General features: G+C 40.5%; 1 protein-coding gene across 5 annotated transcripts in view; it reads left to right on the top strand.

Annotated features, from left to right (window-relative positions):
- Positions 1 to 1,856: 1,856 nt before the first annotated feature.
- TSC1 (TSC complex subunit 1) overlaps positions 1,857 to 27,386 on the top strand; it is a 29,307-nt gene continuing 3,777 nt past the window's right edge. Inside the window, exons 1-22 of one of the 5 annotated variants that reach the window (XM_074891308.1) lie at positions 1,857 to 1,879; positions 9,717 to 9,779; positions 10,837 to 11,012; positions 11,888 to 11,991; positions 12,638 to 12,790; positions 14,569 to 14,713; positions 15,762 to 15,916; positions 16,243 to 16,316; positions 17,771 to 17,949; positions 18,407 to 18,516; positions 18,755 to 18,878; positions 19,348 to 19,460; positions 19,788 to 19,860; positions 21,241 to 21,339; positions 21,439 to 22,009; positions 22,739 to 22,782; positions 23,409 to 23,575; positions 24,467 to 24,649; positions 25,018 to 25,128; positions 25,691 to 25,813; positions 26,844 to 27,031; positions 27,145 to 27,306. In XM_074891308.1, the coding sequence (XP_074747409.1) occupies positions 10,907 to 11,012; positions 11,888 to 11,991; positions 12,638 to 12,790; positions 14,569 to 14,713; positions 15,762 to 15,916; positions 16,243 to 16,316; positions 17,771 to 17,949; positions 18,407 to 18,516; positions 18,755 to 18,878; positions 19,348 to 19,460; positions 19,788 to 19,860; positions 21,241 to 21,339; positions 21,439 to 22,009; positions 22,739 to 22,782; positions 23,409 to 23,575; positions 24,467 to 24,649; positions 25,018 to 25,128; positions 25,691 to 25,813; positions 26,844 to 27,031; positions 27,145 to 27,306 (2,984 nt within the window). In that variant the 5' untranslated portion in view covers positions 1,857 to 1,879; positions 9,717 to 9,779; positions 10,837 to 10,906. Of the gene's footprint in view, positions 1,880 to 2,328; positions 2,465 to 2,524; positions 2,658 to 9,716; positions 9,780 to 10,836; positions 11,013 to 11,887; positions 11,992 to 12,637; positions 12,791 to 14,568; positions 14,714 to 15,761; positions 15,917 to 16,242; positions 16,317 to 17,770; positions 17,950 to 18,406; positions 18,517 to 18,754; positions 18,879 to 19,347; positions 19,461 to 19,787; positions 19,861 to 21,240; positions 21,340 to 21,438; positions 22,010 to 22,738; positions 22,783 to 23,408; positions 23,576 to 24,466; positions 24,650 to 25,017; positions 25,129 to 25,690; positions 25,814 to 26,843; positions 27,032 to 27,144; positions 27,307 to 27,386 lie in introns of those variants that run through there. The other 4 variants (XM_074891307.1, XM_074891310.1, XM_074891306.1 and 1 more) reach the window with 4 other exon arrangements.

Genomic DNA, 27,386 nt, shown 5'->3' with positions numbered 1-27,386 from the left:
CAAGTCAGCTGCACAAAAAAATTACAGAAAACTAGTTATGCAAAAAAATCTAATAGCATGTTCAGTAAAACCTCTCCAGCCAGCTGATTTGAGAGGTGCTCCAAAGAGCACTGGGCACAGCCCTCTGGAGAAGGAGGATGGCTATGTCGCCCAGCGTCAGTAACCTATACTGCAAATAAAACATCTGTGTCAGCTGTTCTGTTTTCCCCCCGTAGCCATCATCTCGCAAAGCCCAGATATAATTGCATACAAACTGATCCCTGAGGTAATGGGCACAGATATTCTCTTTTATGACTACTGCTATTATCACTACACTAGAATGCCTGAAGAGAGATGGGGATATGGCTGTGTCTGGTTCAGCTCTTGCCCACCCCCTCTCCCTTTATTTTACTTCAGGAGTTCCTACAGACCAAATAGTTGCAGGATGGGAGCGCAGTCAGCCACCGCCTTGGCTTGTGGTGTTCTTACTCTTCCCTAGATTTCTGTTTATGGCTTCTGTTAAACTTATCACCTCTCCTCTCCTCTGAAATCACCATCAAAAGGCAATTTATACAAGCTGAATTAAAAAAACAGAGTGCTGGAGATGCGTTTGGGGCTAGAAGGACCTTTCAGCTGACCCCGTGTGGTCATTCTTATTTCATGTTCTTCCTGTTGATATAATTTTCCCTGTTCTCTCTTCTTGTTTCAGGGCCAGCAGAGAACGGAGAGCCGCAGAGGGTTTATCCGGGCTCACATAGGCTTGTGTTGGCCCTCATCCACAGGGGCCACGGCTGGATGTACAGTGAGTTGAGCTTGCATCCGAGGACAGTTTAATTGTGTGTATTGCCATGAGTTCTTACTACATGTCATATGCTCCGCTGCATCCTAAGCAAAGAGATTATTAAATGTGTAACTCAGTAATAATAAACAGGTTAATTATAACACATCATGTCCATTCTAATGCAGTCTTTTTCCCTTTCAAATCTAGCAGCAACCCCCTCCTGTAGCATCCATGTTTTCTTTGTCAATTTGAATGTTACAGCAATTAAGTCACAGTAAAATAACACAACTAATTACTTCCAGCTCTTTTCTGAGGCTCATCCTAATTTCCACTCTTTTCTGTGGCAGATTAAATAAACATGTCTTCTGCACAGCAGGAAAAAAATACCATCACTCAGTCCAGACTGTAATAAATATTAATTGCCATGCACAAGGCAGGACTAGATTAAAAACATGCTGGCTCCAAGCAACTCTATCTCATCCAGAAGCAGGATGACCTATTGCAGGTGCAGCGTGAAGGAGCTATCTCAGCCCTGCAGGGATGAGAGCTGTGAAACACCACGGCTAGCGCCACTGAAGTTAAAAATCAACCGATGCTGCTCAGATGGAGTTCTAATCTGCTTTTATTTTCTTACACCTAGTTTCTACCTTGCAAATTTAATGTCTGCGATTCCTACTGGCATCTGAGGACGATTTATATGGGTTGGAGAGTTAGATCAGCAGCTTGCCAAGCACCCTCAGCACCTCCCCATGAACCACTCCTCCTTGGACAATGAGGAGCACCAAGACCCAGCCAGGCTGGGGACTGGAACGTTAAGAACCTGTTGGTGTGGCATAAAAACCGAAGGCTGGAGAACCTGCCTTGAGGTAATTTCCATTCTTCTTTCCCAGACTCTGGATTTTTCATGAGAAATAAACCTTATCTAGAAGGAAGGATGAAATGTTTTTATGTTGTATTTCAGCAAAAGAAAAAAAAAAAATCCTCATCCAATGGTTTGCATGAAGCATGCGTTATGTGGCCCAAAATAGGAGGAATGGAAAGTTTTGCATGTTCGTGAAGCAGAAAGCAATCAAACTTTGGGTGCCGGTGCTGGAGTTTCCTTCTGCAGTACAGTACCCGGTAACGTTACTACACACACACACACACACACTTTTGAGGCCTTTTTATTCCCTTCCAGTGCATTTACACACTTAGAAGAAAAACACCATGCTTTCAGGCAGGAGTCTGGAACCGAGTTGACGGGGCGGCCCGCGGAGCCGCCGCACAGCTCCTCAGCCAGCCTGCCCTGAGGGAGAGAGGGCGGGAAAGCGGCCAAGCTGAGGCCCGAGAGCAGCCGGGATCCCGACCCGCACCCCGGTACGCCGCGGGCGGAGGGAAAACAGGGAAAATACAGGCCCCTTCTCGGTGGGTGCCGAGAGCCCACAGCCCGAGCGCCATGCCCGGGGCGGCCGCGACAGCCCTCCCGGTCGGGCCTTGTTTACCGGCCGCCGCCCGGCCCCGCCCCGCCCCGCCCCGCGTGACGCTCCCGCCGCCCGGGGCTCCTCGCGGCACCGCCCCCAGAATCACGCGACCTCTGGGGGCCGCATCGCTCCCGCGCTGAGATACCTCCGCCGTGGGAGGCCGGGTGGGCGCGACGGTCGCCACCCCAGCCCTACTCCCCCACGGGGAGAAAGGCCCTTTCAGGGGGGAGAGACGAGCGGGGCGGTGAGGGACCGGCGCGGCGTCGGGCGAGAGGGGAGTGAGGCGGGGTGGAGGGACTAGTTTGTGCGGCGGAGTGATCCGAGGGGAGAAGCGGCCTGTGAATGGGAGGGGGAGGGGGAGGCAGGGCCAAGATGGCGGCGCCCTGTGGGCTAGAGGAGCCCTGAGTGGTAAACAGCTAAGGGGAGGAAAAGGAGAGGTGAGTGCGCTGGGCCTCCTCCTTCCTCCCCCAGCGGGGCGAGAGCGGAGGTAGATGGGGGGGATGGAGAGAAGGAGGTAGAGAACAGAGAGAGGGGGGAGGTAGGGAGAAAGGGCTCGGGGAGGAGGCGGCAGGAGAAAGGGAAGGGGCTGGGGGGATGGGGAAGGCGAGGGTAAAGCCTGGCGGCGGGGGGCGATGTTCCCCCCTCCGTCCCCTTTCCCTCCCCTCAGCCAAAGTTGCTCTTGGTCGCTACCCGCCCCCGCCGCGGCGGGGCTGCCCGGGGAGGGGGGGCTGGGGGCGCTGCCCCCCTCCCCCCCCCCCCCCCCCTCCCGCAGGGTGCCCACCACCAGCCAACGCGCCTCTTTAATTCAGCAGGGTTTATCGAAAAAGGTTCAGCACCTCCGTTTCAAACGCTTGAGTAGCTATTTTCAGACTTCTTCTGCCTCAGTTACTTGCTGAGGAGGTTCCCTCGTCCGGGGTTAGGTGTGAAAGCAGTTGTTAAAAGTCTGTCCCCTTGGTGAGGAAGGCTTTTCTCATTTCCTTGTTCGTGGGTAGGTAATGTGAAGTCAGGATGTTGTTTACTTCTACAAGAAAACATTTTGCTTCCTGTTATCACAAAGAACTTAGAAGACTGCAGTTCTGAAGTTTTCGCCCTTTGTTTGCTATGGATGCAGCCTCTATCATTGGTTTATCAGTTTAGTCAGTGCTTCTCTCCTTGTTTGTTTTTTTTTGTTTATTTCTTTTTTTTATTTTTTTTAAATGAGTCTTTTACAAGGCAACGAGTGAAAGAAAGAACATGCCTTAAAGGAGTATATGATTCAAAACCCGTAGAAATGACACAGAAACCAGGATCAGGTTTTGTGTGCAGAGCTGTTTCCAGAACTGCTGTTTCCAGAGAACCTTCCAGTGGATGTTAATACAGAAGGTTTTCATTCTTTGTCCTGACTGATCCTGTAGTTTCCTGATGTTAACTTCTGTGTCAATTTGTTAGAAATCCGTCATAATTGAAGGACTACTAACGTGTTCCCATTTGGTGAAAAAATTCCTCTTCAGTTTACATGTATGAACAGCTAGAAACTGAATCTTTGAAAACTCAAGAAGTTTTAATAATTAGTGCAAGCATTGGGAATACATACTTCTGTCTGCAGTTGACTTTACTTTGCTCAGCAGCAATCAGGTACTCTGCTTATCAGCTATGCCATGTTTAAACTTAAAATCATGAGCTTAAAATCCTTTACTCAGGAAAACACTCTTTTGTTTTGTTTTTGTTAGTGCATTTTGTTTGGGGTTTTTAGTTAACAGCCTAGTCAGCCCAGGACTAAATTGTCTTTGTGGGGAGTTGCACAGACTTACTCAGATGAAAATATAGTCAGAATATCTAATGTGTCATGAGATAAGCTTTAATTAAAATGATTTTATCTTTGGCTGTGTTTAATTCTGGCTCCTTAACTCTCTGTTACTTGAGAATTTACTTTTATGGTGACTAATAAAAAGTAGCATTATTAAAGGGTTCACATGTGAGAAATACTGTCCAATTGCAGATGTTTTGGTGTTTGAACAACCATTTGACTTTAACTATTTGTAGTTTAAAATGAATGAGAGCCCCTTTTTAGAGCTGGACTGCTGGGACGTTGACTTGTACTGATCCCTGAAATTCTTGCAACTGCCAGACACCTTATATGAGCTGGTGGTGTGATTACCAAAGTCAGTCTCTGTAAGAACTGAATAGCCTATAGCACAAACACACACATATATATATATTTGGAAAAGACACCTTCTGTAATAAGCAAATTAAAGAATCAAAGAACTTTTCAATGGTGGAGGCAGGGGAGGGGTACCAGATTTTAAGGCATGTTACAGACAGGTGTATGTTTTTTGAAAGAATGTTACAGCTGGTCTGGTATGTAGCTTTTATATTTTCGTGTAGTTTAATAAACATAATGAGGACAAGTAATAATACTTCCTTTGTTAGCATAAGCATTTCTTTGGGTAGCACATTAAGACACAGAGCAAACTTCTTGCAGTGGTGAACTGCTATCACTTTCCCTGGTATTCTTTTCTGGCTTTAATTAAAAAGTTACACATCATTCGGTATTGTTCTGTGTAATGCCTACTTTAATTCTTGGAATAGTTAAAATGCCTCGACAGAGCACACTAGGTAGTTTGCATTGGTTTCAAGATTTACTGAACTGCAGCCTAACTCTTTGAATATATTTAAAGGTTTCTTTTGGTGGCAAAAAAACTGCTGCAGAGATTTAGGAGTCTCACTCCTTGTGTTACTGCAAAGTCTAGAGCTCTCTGTTTACCTGTTCATAGTTTTAAAAAGATTCCTTAGTTGAACTTACTTTCCTTGTGTACTGTTAATTAAATTGGCACAGAAAAACAGTGCTTGTTCTTATTTATTTATTTGTTACTAATATATGCAGTCGTGTATAAGGAATTGAAATAATTCCCTCTCAGGTTAGTAACTGGCTTGTTAGCCTGGCTTCTGCCGAAGGGTTAAGTGTCAGCCCTACCATGTTGGGGCTTTTTGCAACATTCATTGCTTTTAAACAATTTTTCCTCTGACAGAAATTTGATGGGTAGCAATTAGCATAGTGTATTAGCGCAGCATAGTTTCAAAAGAATCTAAAAATTGCTGAATACGATTATCTCTCATTGTTTGGGGTTATTGGGGTTTTGTGATCCTCCTGTTCCTGCATCAGTTAAGCACCTGTAATAAAGCACAGGAGAATGTATATAACATTGAGTTATAACTATAACTAATTATTGAGTTGAGGAATGGGGTCTTCTATCAGATTGTAAAATAACCAGAAAAAATAGGGACTGCTAGAAGCAGCCAGACACCTTCATTCTTTAAAAACGAATAAATAAAATGGATTGTACTGCCAATTGTAGTGATTGGTTTGAACTGAGCTTTAAAGTGTTTGGAATTGTTATTTCTGGGTGGTGAAAAAGGGAGTGATCAGCTGCTTACTGTCCCATTGCCACCAGTGGTTTTTCTCTCTATTGTCACTTTTCATTCATTGCTTATGTCAATTCTATAATGGTAGTGCTTAGTTTACCTGTGAAGAAAATGTAAAATTGAGTGTTGTTAGGAAACATAAAGCAGGCTTGGATTTTTGTATATCAAATGGGAGGGAGTAAGGTTTGTCCTTTCATAACAAACATTGCAAAGATTTGAGTGAGAAGGGCTGCTTTGTTGTCAATCTGAATTTTTCTTTGAAAACAACAATTGGTGCAAAATAATTCTGTCCTCATTCATGGCCTTTGCCAAAGCAGTACGTGAGAACCTTACTCTACCTGCAGTAGAAATCGGATGGAATAGTGTGAGTCTTGAGGTCTTGTGTTGAAATCCCTTTTCTCTTGGGGGTGGTGGTGGGGGAGCAGGGAATAACCATTTACTGGCATGCCCCAAATTTAACTTATGATTAATGAAGAGGGATGAAATGCTGGTGTTGATCCCCCCCCCCAACCCCCTAGAATAAGTGCTTCTGGTGTCTGAATTTCTACATTGTTACAGCAAATGCTAAGGATGTTTTGGGAGGAGTGTGCATTTATTGAGTGTGTCCCCCTCCTCCCCACCCCTCAGAGAAGCATAACTGGCACTACCAGCTGCTTTTTCATTTGGCTTGAGATAAAAATACACTGAACAGAAGAACATCTCTTGACAGAAATACTTACAGAAGTCAATCTTTTGGAATACTCTCTCTCTTTCTCTATTTAGCCTTTTCCAATGAATATTTTTACAGTCTTTTCCTTTGTCTTGAGTTTGTAGTTTAACTGTATTGTCTTGTGGTTAAATTAGCTACTGAAAAAAATTTTTAAAACAAATTGGTTCTTGGCTTTTTGGCTTCTCCTTTTTTCTCCTGTAAGCTGGCTCCAAAGTTGTATTTACCAAATTTTTAGTAAATGCAACTAGAATTTGTCTTTATGAAAGCTCTTGAATATAAGAGTAAGAAGTTTGCTATTGATGTTATATCTTCTAGTGAGACTAAAGTGTTGCATTTTAAAAAGTATTTAAACAGATCTTTTTCATTCTTTACTGTCTAGTGCCTTGGATCTTTTATAAAAAAACCTAAATCTAAAAGTTAGTGAAGAATCAGTGACTCAAACCATATGGAAAGATACTGACTTGGTTTTAATCCTGTTGGTTCCAAGTATGGCTGTAGGGATGTAGAAATTCTAATAGGGGAATGATTACAGCAGCTAGGGGTGGAAGCATTAAAGAGACTCATCTAGTATGCTGTGTATTTGAGAAGAAAAGACATGGTTGTGATATGATACTGTAAAGATTTGAGGGAGATCTGTTCACCACAGATGTATCAATCCCAGATACAAAATACTGGGGCATTCAATGGATGATCTCGCTGTTTTACAAGGTAATGGAAGTTCCTTAACCTGGCCTGTCCCGAGTTCCTTATCTACAAGATTCGAAAATTGCATCACAAATTGCTGGTGGGACTGGTCATAAATCACACTGACACCATGGGCCCTGGGAGCTGCACTTCATCTGCCAGAACACAGTGCTTTCTGAAGTTAAAGGCCTGTTGCCTGTAAAGTAGTTATTCAGCTGTCTTTGCTTAAAAGAAGTGTGACGCGATTTAAGACTATTGCTGGTATTTCCTGGTTTGTTCATTTGTGTTGGGCATCACAGACCCAATATGATTAGAGGATCTCAGCCTTAGTCTTACTTGGGTTTTCAAATCTGTTCCTCACAAATGACTTTACAAGAGATCCTGCATTGAGAAAGTGGTGATTTCCTTTTTTTTAAAATGTGACTGTTTGTGTATAGCAGGGTGACATTATACCAGTGTTTATATAATTTCAGCAGATAAACTTTCCACCTAGTGAAGCACCTATGTGTAATACTGTCCCATTTTTAGATCTGGTATGAAATACTTCTTTAATATTTTTGAATACAGGCTTTTGGAGTGGAGATCATGATCGACTGATTGACAAGTTTATTTAAGCTATGTTGGATTTATTAGCACAAGGTCACTTGAGCCATCTGTTTTAGTTTAGGGAACTTGGGAAATTATTAGTTACTTATGTGTATAGCTATCGGCAACTAAGCTTGCGTTATCAACCTTGCTTTTATCTGATTGTAGTGTTTGTGTGTGCCGACAGGCCAATAGCATAAAGTTTGAAATCCTCTTACCTACTGAACATTTAAACCAGTGTTTTTCTCATCTGTCTGGAAGTGTATTGTTGAACCTGGCTTCCAGAACCAATCTACAGTGTCTGCAAAGGCATGTTTCTTGATTTCACCATGCTATAGTTTTTCCTCCGGCAATACCAGAATTAGCAAAATCTGCTGTTGAGGTTTTTACTGGTGTGATGAAGATCTGGTCCAAGTATAATAGTATTACTAGAGGAAAATAAGAAATAAAAGCATTCTTTTCACTCTGATGGGGGACGTGGAATCAAAGAAAAGAGTTGACAAGGCCTTTATGGGGTAAAAAAGCAGACACTAGTGTTTATGCTGCTTTAATTCTCAAAACAGGTTTTGCTTGCAGCTGGTTTGGGGGTGCGGTCATGCATCTCTTCGTTAACAAGACTTTAAACAACTACTTCATGTTGCTTAGGAAGCTGGTGAATCTATTGCTTAACCATAGCTGGGACTGTATCCTGATAGAAATTGAGGCACCCATGTTAGCAAGCCCTTTACGGCCTCAGGTGGTCTCAGAAATAAAGGAATAGATTACTTGTAGTAAACTATTTCCCCGTATGTAGTTCTGCATGCATTATGGGTGTCTCAGTGTAACTGTGATTTAGTAAATTAAATATTATAGTGGTTACTAGAAGCTAAAAAAGCAGTCAACTCCTGAAAATGAGTAACAATGTTGAAGGTTGACTCCTTAGGTTGTATGGATGAGTGGCTTTAAGCTTTTTTAAAGGATGGTGTCACTCTTTGAACATTGCTTGCCTTCTAAACAGCAAGCTCTTTGAGGAAGAAGTTGGAAGCTTGGAATTCTGCACAATGTACAGTTAAAAAAAAAAAAAAAAAAAAAAAAACCAACCACAAAACCCCAAGCCACAACAAATCCCAGCTCTAATATTTTTGGAAAGCAGAGATCCCTTCTGGTTTTGAGTAAAAAGCAACTCTTTTCCCCCACCTCAAGTTTCTGTTTTATTATCTTTAGTTGAAAGTCTTGCTTACACTACCAGCCAGTTTTAAGTTTGCAGTTTTTAAGGTCTTGCCAGCATGGGACTTGAAATAGCATTTAAATCTGAAACGCTTCGATTAGCAGACTCTGCTAGCTGCTTGTAGATGAACTGACATTTTATTTGGACTGTTCAGCTATGCAGTATGAACACTGAAAACTGAGGGTAGGGATTTTTTTGTGTTCTGGAAGGGTGATTGCTGGAACACTTAAAGTTTGTTGCTAATGAAATGCCTGTTGTGAGTGTGGTGCCATATTATCACCTTTGAATTTGCAATCAGTGCCAGATTAAGTAAGCTGATGTCTTGTGGCCCTAATAAAAGTGACCTTGGACAGTTCTGCAACTATGGAGTGATATGTTGCAAATGACAAAGTTTACTGGTAGACAGGTTAACTCCTGCTGTCCAGTAACATTGTTAAACATAAGCTTTCAAGAAAGTAATATGTATATAAGTAGTTACAGCATTATCATTTAAAATAGAGCACTGATATATGGTCCTTGACTAATGTCTAACAATGTTCTAAAGACCTAAACAATTACACTAATTATTCAGAATTTGTTAGGATAAGAGACTTCTTTGTGTGTAAGATTTTACCTACCATAAATAAAACTCCTTAGCGGCTTTTGAAGGTTCCCAGTACAAAACTACAGTCTTGTGAAAGCCATCTAGTTTGAGGCAATTGCACAGCTTAACCTGCAGACAATTCTGGAAGGGGCAACTGTGCAACACCTTTTGGTGTTTTTCAAACTAAGGGCCAACTTTCCTCACGCAGGAGGTACATAGCTCAGCTATTCTTAGTAAACTTAATGCTGTCCTGAATATACAAGGTTTGATAAGGAGTTAAATAAGTTGTGCCTTTTGTTAACCTCTTCATGCTTTTTCTTTATTAGTGATCATGAAAGGTGTGTGGCTGACGGCATTGGAGACAGAAGCTCAGCTTGTCCACAGAACAGGTGCCGTATACAAAATTGCAGTAAAAAAAAAAAAAAGAATGTAAACTTGACATATGTCAGTCTTGTCTTCCATGGAGAAAGTGAAAAATGTATGCTAGTTGGAAGTAGGAGGAAAGAAGAAACCATTGCTAATTAGGTGTGATGCAAAGCCACATTCTTTCTGCCACTGGGAAAGGTTCAGCATAGGATTCTTATGGATGAAGAAAAACTTGATTCATTTTGTGACAGATAGATAGATGTGGTACCTGAATCCCTCCGTTGGTGGTACATGGGAGAAAGCCATTTTAAAAGCCTGAAATGGCTTAGATTTACTCCTGCTTAGTACTGTGAAGTTGACCAGTCACGTTATCTGCATACTTTTGCATTTAATAATCAATACAGTTTTCACACTGCAGAGTTTTTAATATTCACAAATTATTCATGTGAAAACAAGGTATGTTAAGGTATGCTAAGCTTGTGATTTAGTATGCACCGGGTGGCTGAGGAGCAACAGCTGTAGTAACCCTAACTGAGTTTCCTAACAGCTGCAACTTGGCCACATTACAAGTATTAAAGCACAAATCTATTAGTATGCAATAATGCAAAGCCAAGGGCAGTGAATTTCTAATCTAGCCACAGGAGTGGAGAAGGATCCTGCGATGCATATTTTCTCCAGAGCGTAGACCATTATGCAAAGGACTTGAAAGGTTGGTTGAGGAGGAGTTGCTGTAAGAAAGTGAGAGTGAGTGATTCCAGGGAGCTATTTGCATTTTATTAAAAACTTTAGTCTTAGTTGACTGACCTGGAGATCAAATGAAAAAAATAGGGTAACGGAATGCTCTGACAGTCTATATATGCTGGCCAAGGTCTTCTGCAAGACTGATTTAATGTCTTTTAAAAAAAGATTAAGAAAATCCTGCTTGTGACTCGTTGGCTTCTTCAGAAACCTTTCTCTTACAGCTTTTGTTGCAGGTGTGTAAACTCTAGCAATCTAGAAAAGAAATAGGGAAGTGATGAGAGATTTAAGATGGAAAGGGAAAAAGGAAAGTTCATTCATCTGCTCTCTCTTCTCTCCTAGTCTGGTAGAGAGGCACCAATGAGGAACTTCCTGAAATTTTAAACTCCACATTCATGTCAGTACGTGCATCATGGCACAGCAAGGAAATGTTGGGGAGCTCCTCTCAATGCTGGATTCTCCAGTTCTGGGTGTCCTGGAAGATATAACAGCTGCGTTCAAAGATAATCTCATTTGTGGTATGTACCCTTTTAAGTCATTTGAGGAAGGGTTTTTCTTTTACACCAGTAAAGGTAGAATAATGGGGTTTTTTCTGTCAAACGCAGTCTTTGCAAATGCAGCTTGAAAGAAACTCTTGATAATTGGGTTTGAAATTGCTTTAAGGATTGAGGCTTCTCTTCAGTCCATTTTGCTTAATGGCATGCCTCTTGGAAGGTCTGTTGTATAATTGTTAAAATGCTATTATAAAATGACTAGCTTTTCCTGGGGCGTAATCTCAAGTTGTGAGCTGATGAAACTTCATTTGTCAATTTATCATTTGTGTATCTAGAAAAAATTAGGTGTTATCCACATTATGGGAACTAGTGGGATTTTGTTAATTTGAAAAATAAACAACAAAAAACCCCAACCTCAAACAAAATAACAGACCCAGACTTTCTGGAAAAATGGTTGCTGCTATTAAGGCATCCCTTATGTTGATAGAGCCTTTTCAGAACATGAGAGCACTGTCATTGTCCTTGTCCCTGAACTTGCTCTCCTTTATCTGCTGAAGGGAGAGAATGTAAAGTTACTCCTGAACTCGTTACCTGTACTGGATAAAATACGCTTGCAGTTCAGCTGCCTCTAGGTTTTTAAGGTTAAACAGTAATTGTTAGTTATTAAAAAAGCTAGCTACTCTCCCTGAACTGAATGCAATTGCTTGAATGGTTAGGAACTAGAAAATGTAGTTGGGAGATCTCCTTTTCCTAAAGGTCTGGTAAACACTAAGTACTGGTTTATGTTATAAATTGTGTAATGGTTGTTAAAAAGTTGTGCAGTGTCCCTGTAAGAAATGCTTCATTTTTAGTGTATTGAGAATGTATGTTTTTTTCCTTGGCTTTAAACAAACTGACAGACCGGGGACCTATGCTTGTGAACAACCTGGTGGACTATTACTTGGAAACCAATTCTCAGCAGGCACTGCATATACTGTCCACGCTGCAAGAGCCTCATGACAAGGTAAAAAAATCTTGGTGTTAAGTATGGCAGATTTTAGCCTGGTATTGAAGCAGCCTTTAAATAGCACCTGTTAGAACTCTGTTTTTCCGTTATGGTATAGAATTACCTTGTTGTAGAGATGTGGTATCTGTAGTAAGAGTAGTTAAGCTTTAAAAAAAACTTCAAAGGTCTCCATTTCTTGGATTGCTTAAACTGTCCCAGTTAAGCAAAGAACCTCTATAAATGAAAGGTTTCTGAGCACTAGTGTTGTCTCTTTGCAGTGTTGCTGCTTGTCCAGTGCTGGATGTGTTAGCCTAAAACAAGCTGGGTATTTTGAGAGCAAGTAAGGATTTTTAAATAGCTTGAGAGAATGGCACTAAATTGTTTTACTTCTGCTGACCAGAATTTTTTTGTTATTTATTTATGATAAACATTTTGAAGTGCAGTGACTGCTTCTGGACTGAATAGTTTGCATTTCACTACCAGCAGACTTAAATTTATTGCTGGGTTTTATTTGCTCTTGGGTCCTGTATATTTGTAAAATGCCCATAGTTTCCATCATTGGCAATGGCAAACTGCTGAATATAGATAGGTGAAAAAGAATATATATCGATTAAATATAACTATCTTTCCTTTTTCTACCACTCTCTGCAAAATCCTCTATCAGCATCTACTGGACAAAATTAATGAATATATGGGCAAAGCTGCTACCCGTTTACCCACTCTCTCTCTGTTGGGACACGTGATAAGACGACAACCATCTTGGAAACACAAGCTTTCTCAAGCACCTCTCCTACTTTCATTGCTTAAATGTCTCAAGGTAAGAACTGTCAGTGTTGTCCATAAACACTTGTACGCCTGATGTAAACATACATAAACATGCAAGGCATTTGTTTTCTGTTTTTGATGTCATTTAGTTAAGCTGTGAAAAGAGATAAAATGTTGATCAAAATACTGAGCCACAGTGGGATTACATGAACTAAATACTCTGCACTGATCCTGTTATTACTGGCAATCTTGTTTCTAAAAGCCACTGTCACTTTATAACTTTGAGTTAGGAAAGTTTACTAAAACTTTTCTAAAAGCAGGTTAAAGACAGGGCCATTGGTGAAGTTGATGGATGTCTTGAATGTGAACTTAATGAGAAACACAATAACACCCTATCAGTGCACTCTGAAATTTGTGCATGTAAGGTAATATACTTGCAGTGTAGATGGGCCATGCAATACACTATTCCATGCTGAAATTACCTTGGAATCAGCAGACTTTCCCTTCTTAGCTACAGACATGCTGGATTCAAGGAGGTAGCTGTTTCCCTGAGCTTTTTTTTTCCATCTGCAAATTTTTCAGTTATAATACTGTACAGCGTTGTAACAGTGAATAAAGAATGGAAAGTGTTTTGAGACCTAGAATGCGTTGTCAGTAATATTATTTAATATGATAGTGAAGAATTTGTATTAGTCATTTAAGTCACATTAAAATGCATGATGTAGTCAAGTGCCAGTGCTCTTCAAAACAAAACCACAACTAATTTGTAATGAATTTGTAAGAAGAAGCTAAAAGTGCTGTTACTGGGACTCCTGACCTGCCTGACAAGACTTCTGTTATCCTTTTCAGTGTGAGTCTTACCTGATCGTGAGAGGAGTGAAGTGTGTCAGAAAGCTGGTGGGAGTAGAACAGACATGTGGAAGTGCTAGGGATGCGTACAGCGGGATGGGGATGGACATGAAATGTGCTGTGAAAGGTTATGTCTGACTGAGGGAGAACAGAGGGTGTAGATGACACAGAGGAAAAAAAATCCATAACACTGAATATGTCCGATCAGCCCGAGTGGCTCTTGGGAGATACCAAGACCAGCTCAGTGGCATCTGGCTGCAGGTTCACCTGTGCTGTTTACACCCCTCTCCTGACAAAGCAGAGGAGCCACCAAGGAAAATGCATATTAAGCTGGGGAAGCAAGTAGTGATGCCACTGAGAAAGAGTTTGAACATTTTCTGTGTCCTGTCCTAAAATCTGATTCTCTATTACTGTTTTGTCTAGCTAAAGATTTTTACTGCTACATCCCTTTCTCTCGGTGTAAGCCACGGGGTTCTAGTTATTGTTTGAATTACTGCTTTATGAAATATTTAGCAGCCAGGTTCATCAACCAGGTTAAATAGAAAAGCTTTTGACCCTTGCATTGGTAATTGGCCGACATCCTTGAACACCCTGATCAGATTTGCAGTTTCTTAGGCTCTAAATGCTGTGTGTTCTTAGCTCTAGGAAGGAAGGAAGACAGTACATAAGATGCCTCACATACCAGTAATTTTTTTCTACTCAGTTGTGGAACTGTGGTGATGTTCCCTGTTTAAGTCAGTCAAGTCTTTATACAGAAAAGCAGCAACAGCAGAATAGGGGCAAGAACCCCAAATCTTTTTTTCTTAGTGGTGGATGAAACAGACAATAATCTTGGTTCATTAAATTGTGGTAGGTTTCAGAGGGACTGTTTGAAAGTAGAGAACTTTTTCCATGATGATGATTCAGTGTTTGCTTCATCCTTGGAAAAAATGAAGTTCAACACTTTTAACTGACTAATGCAGGTTTTCTCCCTTCTTGCAGACTGACACAGATGTAGTAGTACTCACCACAGGTGTCCTAGTGCTAATAACCATGTTGCCAATGATTCCTCAGTCTGGCAAACAGTACCTTCATGATTTCTTTGGTATCTTTGGGCGTCTCTCAGCCTGGTGCTTGCAGAATCCAGGTGAGATTTCAATTTTGTTGCATGCAGTTCTGGTTCAGTAGTATCCTTGTGACTTACGCAGTTGGTGAGCACATTCTTTTGTGAGACTTTTAATGGTCTGAGATTATGTAAATGCAGAAAATGATGCATTAAGCCCACAAGCTATTCTGTTCTTTGATAGTTAGCATCAGGGAGTGCTTTGCTCAAAATTTAGAAGTCTCTTAGATTTTTTCCATGTGGTGCTGCTACTACATGAAGTTTCACTGGTCTGAAATGCTACCCTGATGACAGTGAAAAGCAGAGATTGATCTTAATGGGTAGAGAAGGGGAAATGCTAACATTTGAGGCAGATACTTGGGAGCTTGAGATTCCCAGGTATGGATGGGGAGGGGGAAGAAGCAACATGTAAGAGTTTCTTTTAATGTGCAGCTATCAATAGTCATGAAAGTGTTGGTAAAACTAGTCTTCTCAGTTACAGCATTGGTTCTGATGAATGGGTTTTGCTGAATTTGTTGTAAGGTGTCTGATATCTAACACTAGCGTTATCGGTGTATGTGTCTCATGGCTGTATGAACAAATGCTGTGTTAAGCACACAGAGATGCTATTTAGAGGGCCATTTTCCATTACAAGTAGGATTGGAACTTATAAGATGACTAGTAAGATTCAAGTCTGTCATGATTGCTTTTTGCGGATACAAGCTTTTAGTTTTTACCTTTGAAGTGAAGCAAACCTTAGTTTTCTTTTTTAATCATTCAGTCAGTCTTGCAAACTCTGGCTCATTATCTACAGGGGTTTCAGGTTTTAACTTGAATTAAAAATGCTGTGCTTTGAGAATGACAGGATACTGGCTGGAACTAATGGTCCATATCATAATTTTTGGTTTTGCTGTGAACTGATGAGTAAGTGTTGCCTATTCTCAGAAGACTTCACTGTTTCGCTAGGGACTATTCGTATCTCAGAAGACTTGTTCCAGTTAACATTTCAAATTTAAAAGTACTTTGCTTGCATTCTTATAAGTTTTGCTCTTTTCTCCAATGTAATGAAAAAGATTCTCACTACTTTTTGCAGGTCATGTGGCAGAGATTTATCTTGTCCATCTTCATGCCAGTGTTTATGCTCTCTTTCATCGTCTTTACGGAATGTATCCTTGCAATTTTGTCTCCTTTCTGCGTTCTCACTACAGTATGAAGGAAAACTTGGAGACCTTTGAAGAGGTAGTCAAGGTAAAATGCTGCTCATCCCTATATTATCTGAGACAAGAAATTCATAGCTGTATAAAGGCAGGTATTTGCTAATTTAATACACTGCATTGATTTAACTGAGGGCTGCTCAACAAAACAGAATAAAAACTGGCTATTGGAGGACTGAAATCTCAGTTGGGAGCAAGATCATCTCTTGAAGCTGTGATGATATGCATTAGCTTTATCTGTTAAATGTAACACTCTGAACTGTTGGGATCAGTAGGTTGCTCATCAGCTTTGTGTAGTTTAGTGCAATCAGAAACTGCTGTACCGATAATATGTACTTCTTCTTGCTCTTGCTCATCCAGCCAATGATGGAACATGTGCGAATTCATCCAGAATTAGTGACTGGATCTAAGGACCATGAACTGGACCCACGAAGGTATATATGTTCACTCTGCTATTAGGAAAGGCTATAAACGAGCAGCTTTTAGCTGGGTTATTTCAGAAGGCTTACAGCAAAACCTTTTTTGTCAGCTACAGTGTGTGCCAGTGGTGTTTTGCCACCCGTGGTCATAGGTACACCAGGTAAATACGTAGACTTTCTTCATCCAAGCTTACAGCTGGGTGAATAAACAAAAACTTGCAAAAGGCCATTAACAACAATGTTGGGGTTCTAAATTAATTTTGTGTCTGGGATAGTCTGTCTTCTGCTTAACAGTTAACTTTGTCTTAATTTTATGACTTAACAATGAAACATCCTCATAAAGTTCTAAAAGAATTTGCTTATAATGAATAAAGAGAAACTACCACTGACCTGCTTCATTGGCTTAAGGTTTGGGTCTTTTTTTTTTTTTTTTTGGTTTGTTGAAGTACTTGGTGGGATTTAAGTGTTTAAAATGGCTTCAGTGTGTCTTGTTTTGGTACCTAGATATTGGTTCAGTTAACAGATCAATTCTTTTAACAGGTATGTCTTAACATTATCAACTGTATTAGTTTTCTTTAGAAATAGGCTCATTTGCCTGCAGCAGCACCACTTGCTGCTTTTCTCTTGTCTCCACAGGCCCAGCCACTGAAGAGGAGAAATTGACTCTTGTTGCTGCACAGTAGTGCTCTTGCCCTGCTTTTCAGAGCCACTAGGAAAACACTGCTAAATGGGAACCTATTGAATATCACAATGCTCAATTTTGCAGGCTTCGCCCAGACAGGGGGGAGGGTGGCACCACTAAGGAGTACAGTTGGCACAAAACTACCAGTTGAAGCCTTCTGATTTGGTATCTCGCACATAATATCTTACATTCAAAAGCAACTCGGCCTTTAAGAGACAGCCTTCTGTGCTTTCTCTTCTTTACAGTGAACTTTCATCCCCTGAAATATTGGGCAGATCTAATCTGGCTACTGAATTTAGTGAGAAAAAGTTTTCAGAATGAAGGAGGTAGTAATAATAAAAAACATTCCCAAAACTTGGGAGGAAAAACACAGACCTGAAACTGGCATTGCAGATGGTGTTTGCTTAAATAATATAAGATTCCCTCACTGCTGCTATGTCTAAATTTTGACTACCAACATCTGAGTCTAGTTGAGCTGATTTCTACAGCTGCTGAAGCTCAGGATCAACCAAGTCTTCGTATGCTGTTCCTCCTTTCCAGAGTGCTCCATGGCAGACCTTTATGGATCTCTGTGTCAAAGCTGTTTGTCTTCTCTTTGAGACCCCCTCTTACAAGTCATCTGGTTGCAATTTCTGTATGGTGCCTTGTTCCAGTTTTGGCTGGGAGCATGCAAAGCTGTCTGGAACAAATGAGCCATCCTACGAGCCAGTTCCTCATATCTCCAGGAACTCTTGTTTGTAACAGTAATTGACTAACTTACTCTTTTGGATCCAAAAACTGTCTGCAGGTGGAAAAGACTAGAAACTCATGATGTTGTGATAGAATGTGCCAAAATCTCCCTGGACCCTGCAGAAGCCTCATATGAAGATGGCTATTACTCTGTGTCTCGGAAACTCTGCACAAGCTCAAAACATCATCAAACTGACCCCAGTGCCAGCTATTACATTGACACACAGAGCAGCTATGGTAAGATCTGCCTGACAGCTAATGGAAATACCCAGTTCCTGGAGGAAAGCTGGCCCTATAGCAGAAAGACATCTTACTAATTTATCCCACTTAAAGTCTGATTCTTAGGCACCAGAAAATAAACCGTCATTAAAAAATATATATATATGCGCTGTGGTCATGCAGACATACAGCATGTTTGCAAAGTTGCCTTTCTACTACCACTTTCTTCCCCGTCCCCCCCTGCCCCAAAGCAACAAACCAACCAAAACACAAAAAAAAGTTTTAGTGTGTAATATATTCAATAGATAATTTCTTGGACTGGAAAAAAAGTCTCTTGTTTGCCAGCTACAAATGTGTATGTTGAAAGGATCTGAAATGCTTTGCTTAAATGCCTTTAAGTACTAGCCAGAAGAGTCATTGATTTGTGTTTGATGTGTTGGATACTTTTAAATTTATTACTTTTTTTAACTTTCAGGGACTTCTACCCCGTATTCCACTCCTCGGCTAACACTATCACAAATGCCAGGGCAGCTACCTCAGATTCTGAGCCCACAGTCAATACGGCTGTCAACTGAGCCACAGCAGGTAAAGCAGAAGATAAAGCACAGCATGTTTTTAATGCTTTGCATTTTGTTTGTAGTTTCTCGTGACACTCTTAAAAATTAGCATTTCTGAGAAGCACTGTGAATTCTTCAGAACTTAGTGTACGTTTCGGATTTAATCCCCATCTGATTTCCTGTGTCAGAACCTGGATGCAGGTGTGTCACATGTTCCTTTTCTGAGCTTCACTGATTTGTGTTTACTGTGTATTACTTTTATACAGGTTACCATCTGGAGTCCTTCTGCAGTTTGTGGTATGACCACTCCACCAACCTCCCCTGGAATCGTCCCATCGGAGTCATCCCAGTCTGCATCACAACCTTACAGCAAAGCTTTTGGCACACCTGGTATGTGCTGAATTTTGAAATTAGGCCTTCAAGGTTTATTACAATAAAAACTCTGGCTGTAAATTTGCTGTCAGCTTCTTAGATGGGAATGCCACACCATGGCTTAAGTCATTACTTCTGTGAACTGAACATCTGGTCATCTAGAGCAGTGCTAATGCAAACACTGAGGTAGGAAATAAGTCACAGGGAATTAAGTGCCCAAGTCTGAAGCAGGCCTTTTGGAAACTGCACTTTTATCTTGATAAATAGGTGAAAGAGATTTAAGAAGTAAATGGTTGAGATAGTGTTTAAACATGCAATTCTTCACATACAAATAGTGTTTAAACATGCAATTCTTCACATACAAATAGTGTTTAAACATGCAATTCTTCACATACAAATAGTGTTTAAACATGCAATTCTTCACATACAATATTCAGCTGAAAGGAGGAAGTGGGAGCCTGCTGAGAAAACTTCTGCTCCTTTTCAGCAGGGGGGAAAGGAACACCTTTGGGAACGCCAGCCACATCTCCTCCACCCTGCACGTCAGATGACTTTGTGCATATTTCACTCCCTTCAGCTGCTGCCACACCTCCTAAAAAGGTATAACAAGATTCTTCTGCCAAACAAATATGACTTTTTTTTAATTGACTTGTTATATATGCAGTGACCAGAACTGAGAAAGAAAAATCAAAGTAACAAATTTACAAAAAAAAAAAAAGTTGCATTTCATTGCAAAAGCTCATTTTCTTCTAAGTTTAGACAACTATTGCCACTTCCAGCTGCACAGTTTTGACAACTTATATTGGTTTGCTATTTAAGCTATCTGTTTGCAGGAATTTTCTTTCTATGAAACTGTCCAAGAGGTTTGTTTCCAACAGATGTCTGATGTAAAGAATCTACTTTGGGTTTTGTTTTGATTTTTTTCAGGAGGACAAACCAGATCCTGGGAGGCCTTTACTGTACCGACAGCAAAATGTTATAAACAGCGATAAATCATTGGGTAAACTCAGTTTTCCTCTCCCCATTACAATAACCTATTGTAAACTAATCCTAGTTTTATTGACACATGTTCCAATTGCCAAACACTTTTCCACAGGTTTTTCTCTTTTCATTTTTTTTTCCACCCTGAGTTCTTTGTAGTTCCAGGATCCTGCTTTAACCTGTGATTCAACTTAAAACTTTCTTGTGATGCTTTTGATTTCATTTTAACTATCCACTTTCAGAAATATCTTGCAGAATATTTTTTTTAATTGGCCCTCATGCATTCTTATGCATGTTTAAATATACAGATCTACACTGAAGGCTAAAAAAGGATGTTTATTTTTGTTAAAAAACCTGATTCTTTCAGGGTGAATTTTTTTATTAGAAGCAGCAAGTTGTATATGAAGTCTTACAAGTTTTATGTCACATGTCTGGATCAAACTGTAAGGCTGCAGCCTTACATAAGGATAGATGTGATGCTCCCTTTTAAAGGCTCTTGGAAAAACTTTTTCTATCTACAATTATATTGCTGTCCTTGAACCTTTTCTAAAAAGTCCTGTGGAATATTGAAATCAACAGTGGATGGTTGAGGAACTCAGCTTCTAATAGGTAAATCTAGATTCCATTTTCTGTTCTGTCATCTACATCTGTGACAGCTGTAGAAAGGGCTTTTGGCAGTGTATTTGAGACTTCTGTACTGTGAATCTTTACCATCCTCAGAGTGGAGATGATAGTGAAATTTAAAGCTGGTTTTCCTTGGTGAAGTTGTATGGCAACAATGGGATCTGAACTTTCTGAATTACAAGTTAAGGACAGGCTAGGTTTTTCACTGGATTCTTAACCTGTGACTGAGCTGCGAGCATGAGGTTTCTGTCCTGCATGCTTTAGTGTATATCTCCCTGGCAGCTGTCTCTGTTTTGATCAGTAGCCACATATTGTCAAGTTTGTATTGCATCAGTTTACTAAACTTTCTTTTTTCAGCTAAGTACTGTGTCCTTGTGCAGCCAGATCAAAAGCTGAAGGGGAGTTTAATGCTGATGTGGAAGTATAGTAGTCACACTACACTTTAGCCACTTTTTAAAATTGTTTAATGGGTAAAATTGCAAACAGCATATCCTTATTCATAGAAGCGGTTGCCTACACTTGTGCAATAGCAGATGTTAACTTTATAAAATTACATTTTGGGATCAGAACCATCCAGTGACTGATCTCTGAACTGATTTCCACATGGAATGGAGCAGGGTTCAGATAGCTTCCTCTTTGGGGAAGCATCTGAAGGAGGGACAAGCTTATTCTAAGGACCTTACAGCAGTAAAAGATTTCTGGTTTGTGCTGTGATAAGGCTGGAGGAAACAGCATCTTTATAACTAACTTTGCTTTTTTCTTTTCTTTTCTTCAGACACACCCAGTAGTAAAAGTTCAGTAACCTTAAGTGATCTTCCAGAGTTTTTAGGTGGTTTGTCTTTTGAAGATAGTGCTGAAAAGGACCGAGAGGAAGGTAATTTCTGTCATTCTTAGATATATTGTAACTAAGGAAATGTTTGTAATGTTGAAATACAGGATATGTAATTATGCTCCCCCCTCCCATCCTTCTCAGATGCAATATCTAAAGAGATCTCCGAGATCACAACCGATGCTGAACACATGGTGCCTAGAGGAGGATTTGACTCTCCATTTTACCGCACAAATGAAAGTCTGTCAGGCTCTCAAAAGAAGACCCATTCAGTAGTCTCTAGTGTTCAGGGACACAGTCAGACCTCTGAGCCTTTAACATCTTCTCTGGACAAGCCTGGGCCTGAGAGTGCACGGGAAACACCCAAACAAACATTTACTCCTATAGACAAGCCCTGTGGAGGTTCAGGTGAAAGCCCTGCTGGTAACAGGGAAGGAACCTCTGGGGAGACGAGTATTCTCACTCCCAGCCCTTGCAAAGTACCAGCACAAAGAAGAGTGGTGTTTGGGAGTGGGCAGCCTCCCCAATATGAGCACCTTTTTGAGGTTGCATTACCAAAGACTGCCTACCTCTTTGTTGGCAAGAAGACTGAGGAGCTGCTAAAGAAAGCCAAGGGAACGCAGGATGATGACTGCATGTCCTCTACTTCTCCTGTGGAAGTACTGGACAGGCTGATACAGCAGGGAGCAGATGCACACACTAAGGAGCTGAACAAGTAGGTGACTGAAAATCTTACTTTGCATACTTTCTTGTTATTCCTTTTTGTGCTGGCTTTATTTTGATAGCTGTGCCTGAAAAGCAGGTGTGTCTGGAAATCTGCAGTGAAACCATATTCTGTGAAACATTACTGTTAACAGCTAGGGGTTCTGGGTTGAGGGTTTTGGTGGTAACGTGTTTGCTTTGAGAGAAAAAACAGGGCTGTGACTGTTTTACTGCCTTCACTGACAGCCTGGGATGAAGAAGCAGGGCTGGTGACTGTGCTGCAACTGTGGTTTGGGTACTACTGTTAGTGAGATTTGCTTACTTCATCGGGTTTTAGTCCCACAGTAGACAGTCAAAAGCAGATGTAGAGGCCAACGGGAGATTGACACTTTCTTCTTTCTAATATACATGAAGCTAAGAACTGAAGAACCAGATTTAAGGTTTAAGTGTATCTGCTGTATTCCTTCTTTTCACTTATTATCCTGTATTCCACTTTGCTCTTAAGCTGTTTTCTATGCCTGAGAGAATTTTTCTCTAACTAGCAAGAAATGATGCCCTCCATCACCTCCCTTCACAACCTGCTGCTTGCACGGTTCATCCTTATTCCTTTCATACCAACTGGCCATAATTGTACTTTTATTAGGCTGTAAGCTCTTTTGAGATGGGCATTCCATTTTAAAGTGACTTGCAGAGTGTTTGCATATTTAAACTTACTATTTAATGCTGCATTTTCATTTTTCAGATTGTCTCTGCCAAGCAAATCTGCTGACTGGACCCACTTTGGAGGTGAGGAAGTTTCTCGTGTTTTGGCAATCTGTTCCTCTATTATTAGACTTGCTTAAACAATGACCTGCATACTTTTTCTGCTGCATTAGTAAAAAAAAAAAAAGAGAAAGATGGTGCCCTCCATTAAGTCATGGTTTATCTGCTTAGCAGATAGACATCTGTGTTCCAGTGGGATGAGCTGCTGTTTTTCATCTTTGAAAAGTGAAAACTGCCTTCCCCACAGTTCTAGACATTTCTGCTTTTGACCATTTAAGATCTGCTAGCCTTCAGAGTGATGCTGATCATGTAACAGATCCTTTCACCTTTAAAACACTACTTGAATCTAAACCGATTGTTTTTCTTGCTGCTTCACCTGTGTGTCATGGTTTTGTGCTGTTAGGCTTCTGTGGTGATGGTGAGCTTGGCTTTTTTTCTTAATAGAAGGAACAATCCATTTGAAGCATGTACGTGTTGCTCTGGGAAAAATGTTTTAAAATTTTAAGTTTGTGTTGGAGATCAAATGGAGCAGACAGATTTTTAAGTTGTCATTTCAAAGAACTCGGATTTGCTTATTTTAAAAGATACTTCCCATATGTGGAACAGGGACAGTACAGTTCAGTAACGTCTGTCTTCTAACTCTAATGCAGGTTCTCCCCCTTCAGATGAGATTCACACCCTGCGTAACCAATTGCTTTTGCTGCACAACCAGTTATTGTATGAACGCTTCAAAAGACAGCAACATGCCCTTCGGAACCGCCGACTCTTGAGAAAAGTGATTAAAGCAACAGCACTGGAGGAACATAATGCTGCCATGGTGAGCAGGGGTACAACTCTAGCAGTGATTTGAACACACTGGTGCTAGAACAAATATTAGTTGGTTTGGCCAGTATCTCAATTAAAAAAGCAGCCTCATTTCTCACCTTATTAAAGTCAGTGTTTGTGGAATGACTTGTGGACAAGTTACATGCACTGAGATTATTAAAACCAGTAGCTTCTGTTTGACTGTAGGCACCTGGCTCGGTGGATGCCTGCACGCTTGACCCCTGCCAGCACTTACCTTTGGATAGTGTTAAAGGCTTCACAGATAGTGGAGCGGTTACTTAATGCCCAGCTAGACACCTTACTGCATTATTTGAAGAAGTATTGTCCTCACTTCTCAACGAAAGAGTAATAGCAAAGAATTGGAAAACTCAAATGTTCTTTTCCAGATGTATTTACTATGATAAAATTTGAAGTTATAAGTGCATTGAAGGATGTCTCATTACAGATTTAGGCATGTTTCATTCTGTATCTCCATATTATAGCTAATTCCATCAACAGTTTCACCTTTTGGTAATTCAGTAGAAGAGCCAAAAATAGACTTCCAAATAGTTTTTTGGGAGATGAACTGTTGCTTCAGCTGTGAAGTCCAAGTCCCTGTTGAAAGCATGAGGTGCAGTGGAATAATCTGCTGTTGCTCATTGTGCCTTTGGATGTGACTTTGAGTTTTCAGGCTGTCCACTCTGTCATCATTTAATCTCTCTTTGAGCCAAAAACCAAACCAAACCCCAGAAGCCTTAAGAAGCTCTATATAGAATGTTCTGTCTATGGATAAGTGTTATGCCTGCATGCTAGTGATAGCTTTACTTAGCTAGTGACTTAAGACAGATGTTCTAACTGACAAAGCAGGTGTCTTGTCTGATGCTTTGTATGGGGTTCTTAACAGAAAGATCAGCTGAAACTACAGGAAAAAGAAATCCAGGCCTTGAAACTGAGTCTGCAGAAAGAACAGGCGAGGTACCACCAGTTTCAGGAGGAACATGAAAATATAGTGGCTCAGCTTCACAGCCAGATCAGACAGCTGCAACACGACCGGGAGGAATTCTACAACCAGAGCCAGGAATTGCAGGTATGAAGCACGACACTGAACAAAATTATGTTATCTACTTACTGTGGTTTTAAAAATAACCTTTCTAATAACATGGCATGAAATACCTGAGAGGAAGTTACATATCTCTGTTAGAGATATTCTCGTAATTCAGAATAAGACAGTGTGTAACTGGAAACACCTAATTTAGTCATCATCCTTTTGTAGTTCTCTTCTGTCTTCAGTTTGGAAAAAGGAAAATGCAGTTTCTTAGCTGGTTTGGGGACTTTCACAAGCACTCAGTATAACTTGATTTACAGTGCCGGGGGTTATGGCCCTCCAGCCATATGCCATTGCGAGTCCTTATGAAAGTTTCAGAACCCTGAGTGAGTTTGGTTTTATTTGAACAGACCAAGCTGGAAGACTGCCGGAATATGATTGCAGATCTGAGGTTAGAATTAAAGAAGGCTAACAACAAGGTGTGTCACACTGAATTGCTGCTTAGCCAGGTTTCTCAAAAGGTAAGGAAAGTCACTGTTCCCAGGGTCCCTTTGTGTCTTTCTGTTTGGTTTTTTATGATAATTTGTATCAGGTGCTTTTCCTTTCTTGTTCTGAAAGAAGCCTGTGTTTAGTTGTATAGAATCTGATAAAAATTGCACAAAGACAACAGAGAAACCTATTTTGGTGAAGAAGCTTTGAACTTGGTTCAGAGACTTCTGAAACTTCTCATTTTGGCTGCTTTTTCCACAGTAGGAATTTGCAGCTTGAGCAATATGGACTTGTATTAAAGCTTTGCTAAGACTTGGCATCTTAGAGATCTTGTTTATATCAGAAATTGAATGGACTTCTGTAAGTAGAAACATGGTTGTGTTAAGGGAAGCAGTGCCTGTATGGTGAAGTTCTGCATGGACTGTCACCAGCTTTATGAAAGCTAAGTTATTTAACACTTATTACCAATGATGTATTGGATTCTTATCTTTGTCTCCCATTATAAAAATACCCTGTGAACACAGAGCTTATCGACTATGACTCCTACTGAACTATTCATTCCAATGTTTGATTCTGTTCAATTTCTCTTTAAAGCTTTCCAACAGTGAATCAGTGCAACAGCAGATGGAGTTCTTGAACAGGCAGCTTCTGGTTCTTGGAGAGGTCAATGAGTTGTACCTGGAGCAGCTGCAGCACAAGCACACAGACACTACAAAGGTACGATCGCGGAGTTGCAGAGGAGGCCTTTTGGGAAGACATGGCTTGAGGTCATCAAGCTGTTCTCAGCCTGGTGTTCAGAATGAAGGAAATGCTTCATAACCTAACAGATACGTGGTTTTGAAATGGATTTTCAAGGATTGGATTTCATTTTTAATCTTCTGTTCAGATATTTTTGTGCACCATGTCATTACGAAATATCTTCAGTGCGCTGTGCTTGAAAGCTACGAAGGGGGTGTTTGGGAACACCCGAAGTCAGTTTTAGCCACTTGATGTAAATTCTTAGCAATTTTTTCTTGCCAGAGGCCAAGACTTCACTGTGTTCTTAATGTAATTGGCAGCAGATTATTGCTGGTAAAGTAACATTGGGCTCTTACATTTGTGAAAGTGCATAATGTAGGGTTGTATTGCTAGAATTTGTAGAAAGATCTTAACTGGGGTTTTACCAGGTTTTGTGATGCACTGTTTTTAAAACGAGCAGTCTTACTCTTCTCAGTCATTTTCCTCGTAAGAGTTAGTATTAACTTTACTAAAACTTCTGTGGTTCATATGGTTTTACTTCCTGACTTCAAAGAAACCTTTTTTTAATTAGAAGTAAGTAAATTACACAACAATATAACTGTTTCTGCGTGAGAGCAAGTACTTAAATAAGGTGGATAAGCAGCCAAAAAAAAATAAAAAAAGTCTTTTACTGGTATTTAATGAAGGTCATGTTGCAAAATCAGTTTTAAAATTGACTTTGTGTATCCTAATCTGGTGCAGAACTGCCAAGTTTGCTTTGCTGAAAAGGGGTTTTCATAAGGAACATTAATGTGCTAATAAGTTCCAGTGACGGATAGTTATTTTCACAGTAACTTAATAGCGTGCATCCTCAGAGTATCCAGTTTTCTATATCTGTTTTTAGAAATGCTTCTTTTATTCCATCTTGCTTAAAAATGTGCCTATTTATAGCATCAGAAACATGTCTAAATATTAATAAAAATAACACATGGTCAAATTATACTTTAACATTTTGTTTTTTTACTTCAAGGAGGTTGAAATGTTGCATGCTGCTTTTCGGAAAGAACTGGAGAAAGCGAAATTGTGTGTTCAACAGCAAAGCCAAAGGCTTGATGCTTCCCAGAAACGGATAGCTGAACTGGAATCTCAGCTTGCTAAAAAGGACCACCTCTTCCTGGAGCAAAAGAAATACCTGGAAGATGTCAAAATCCAAGCAAGGTTGGGGTTTCCTATGTAGAATTTTAGCTGTGCATTGACAGATGCACTGTCATAGTTGAGGCAGAATCTGGAGACACTGGACCTGATGGATTTTGGTTTCTTTTTCTGTTCAGAGGTCAGCTGCAAGCAGTAGAAAGTAGGTACAAGGCCCAGAAAAGAATCACACAGGCATTTGAGCTGGAGATCTTGGATCTGTTTGGCCGGCTGGAGAAGAGCAGCCTACTGAAAAAACTTGAAGATGATAAAACAGAAGCAGCTGAAGCAGCAGAAGAAAGGTAAGGCTGATGATGTAAAATATGGTGGACTCATGACCCAGCTCCTTGGAAGTTGATATCCTTGTGGAATTTGTAGCACT

The sequence above is a fragment of the Strix uralensis genome, chromosome 21 (assembly GCF_047716275.1).
Source record: "Strix uralensis isolate ZFMK-TIS-50842 chromosome 21, bStrUra1, whole genome shotgun sequence".
Taxonomy (NCBI): Eukaryota; Metazoa; Chordata; class Aves; order Strigiformes; family Strigidae; genus Strix; species Strix uralensis.
This window is presented reverse-complemented; position numbering and strand designations above follow the sequence as displayed.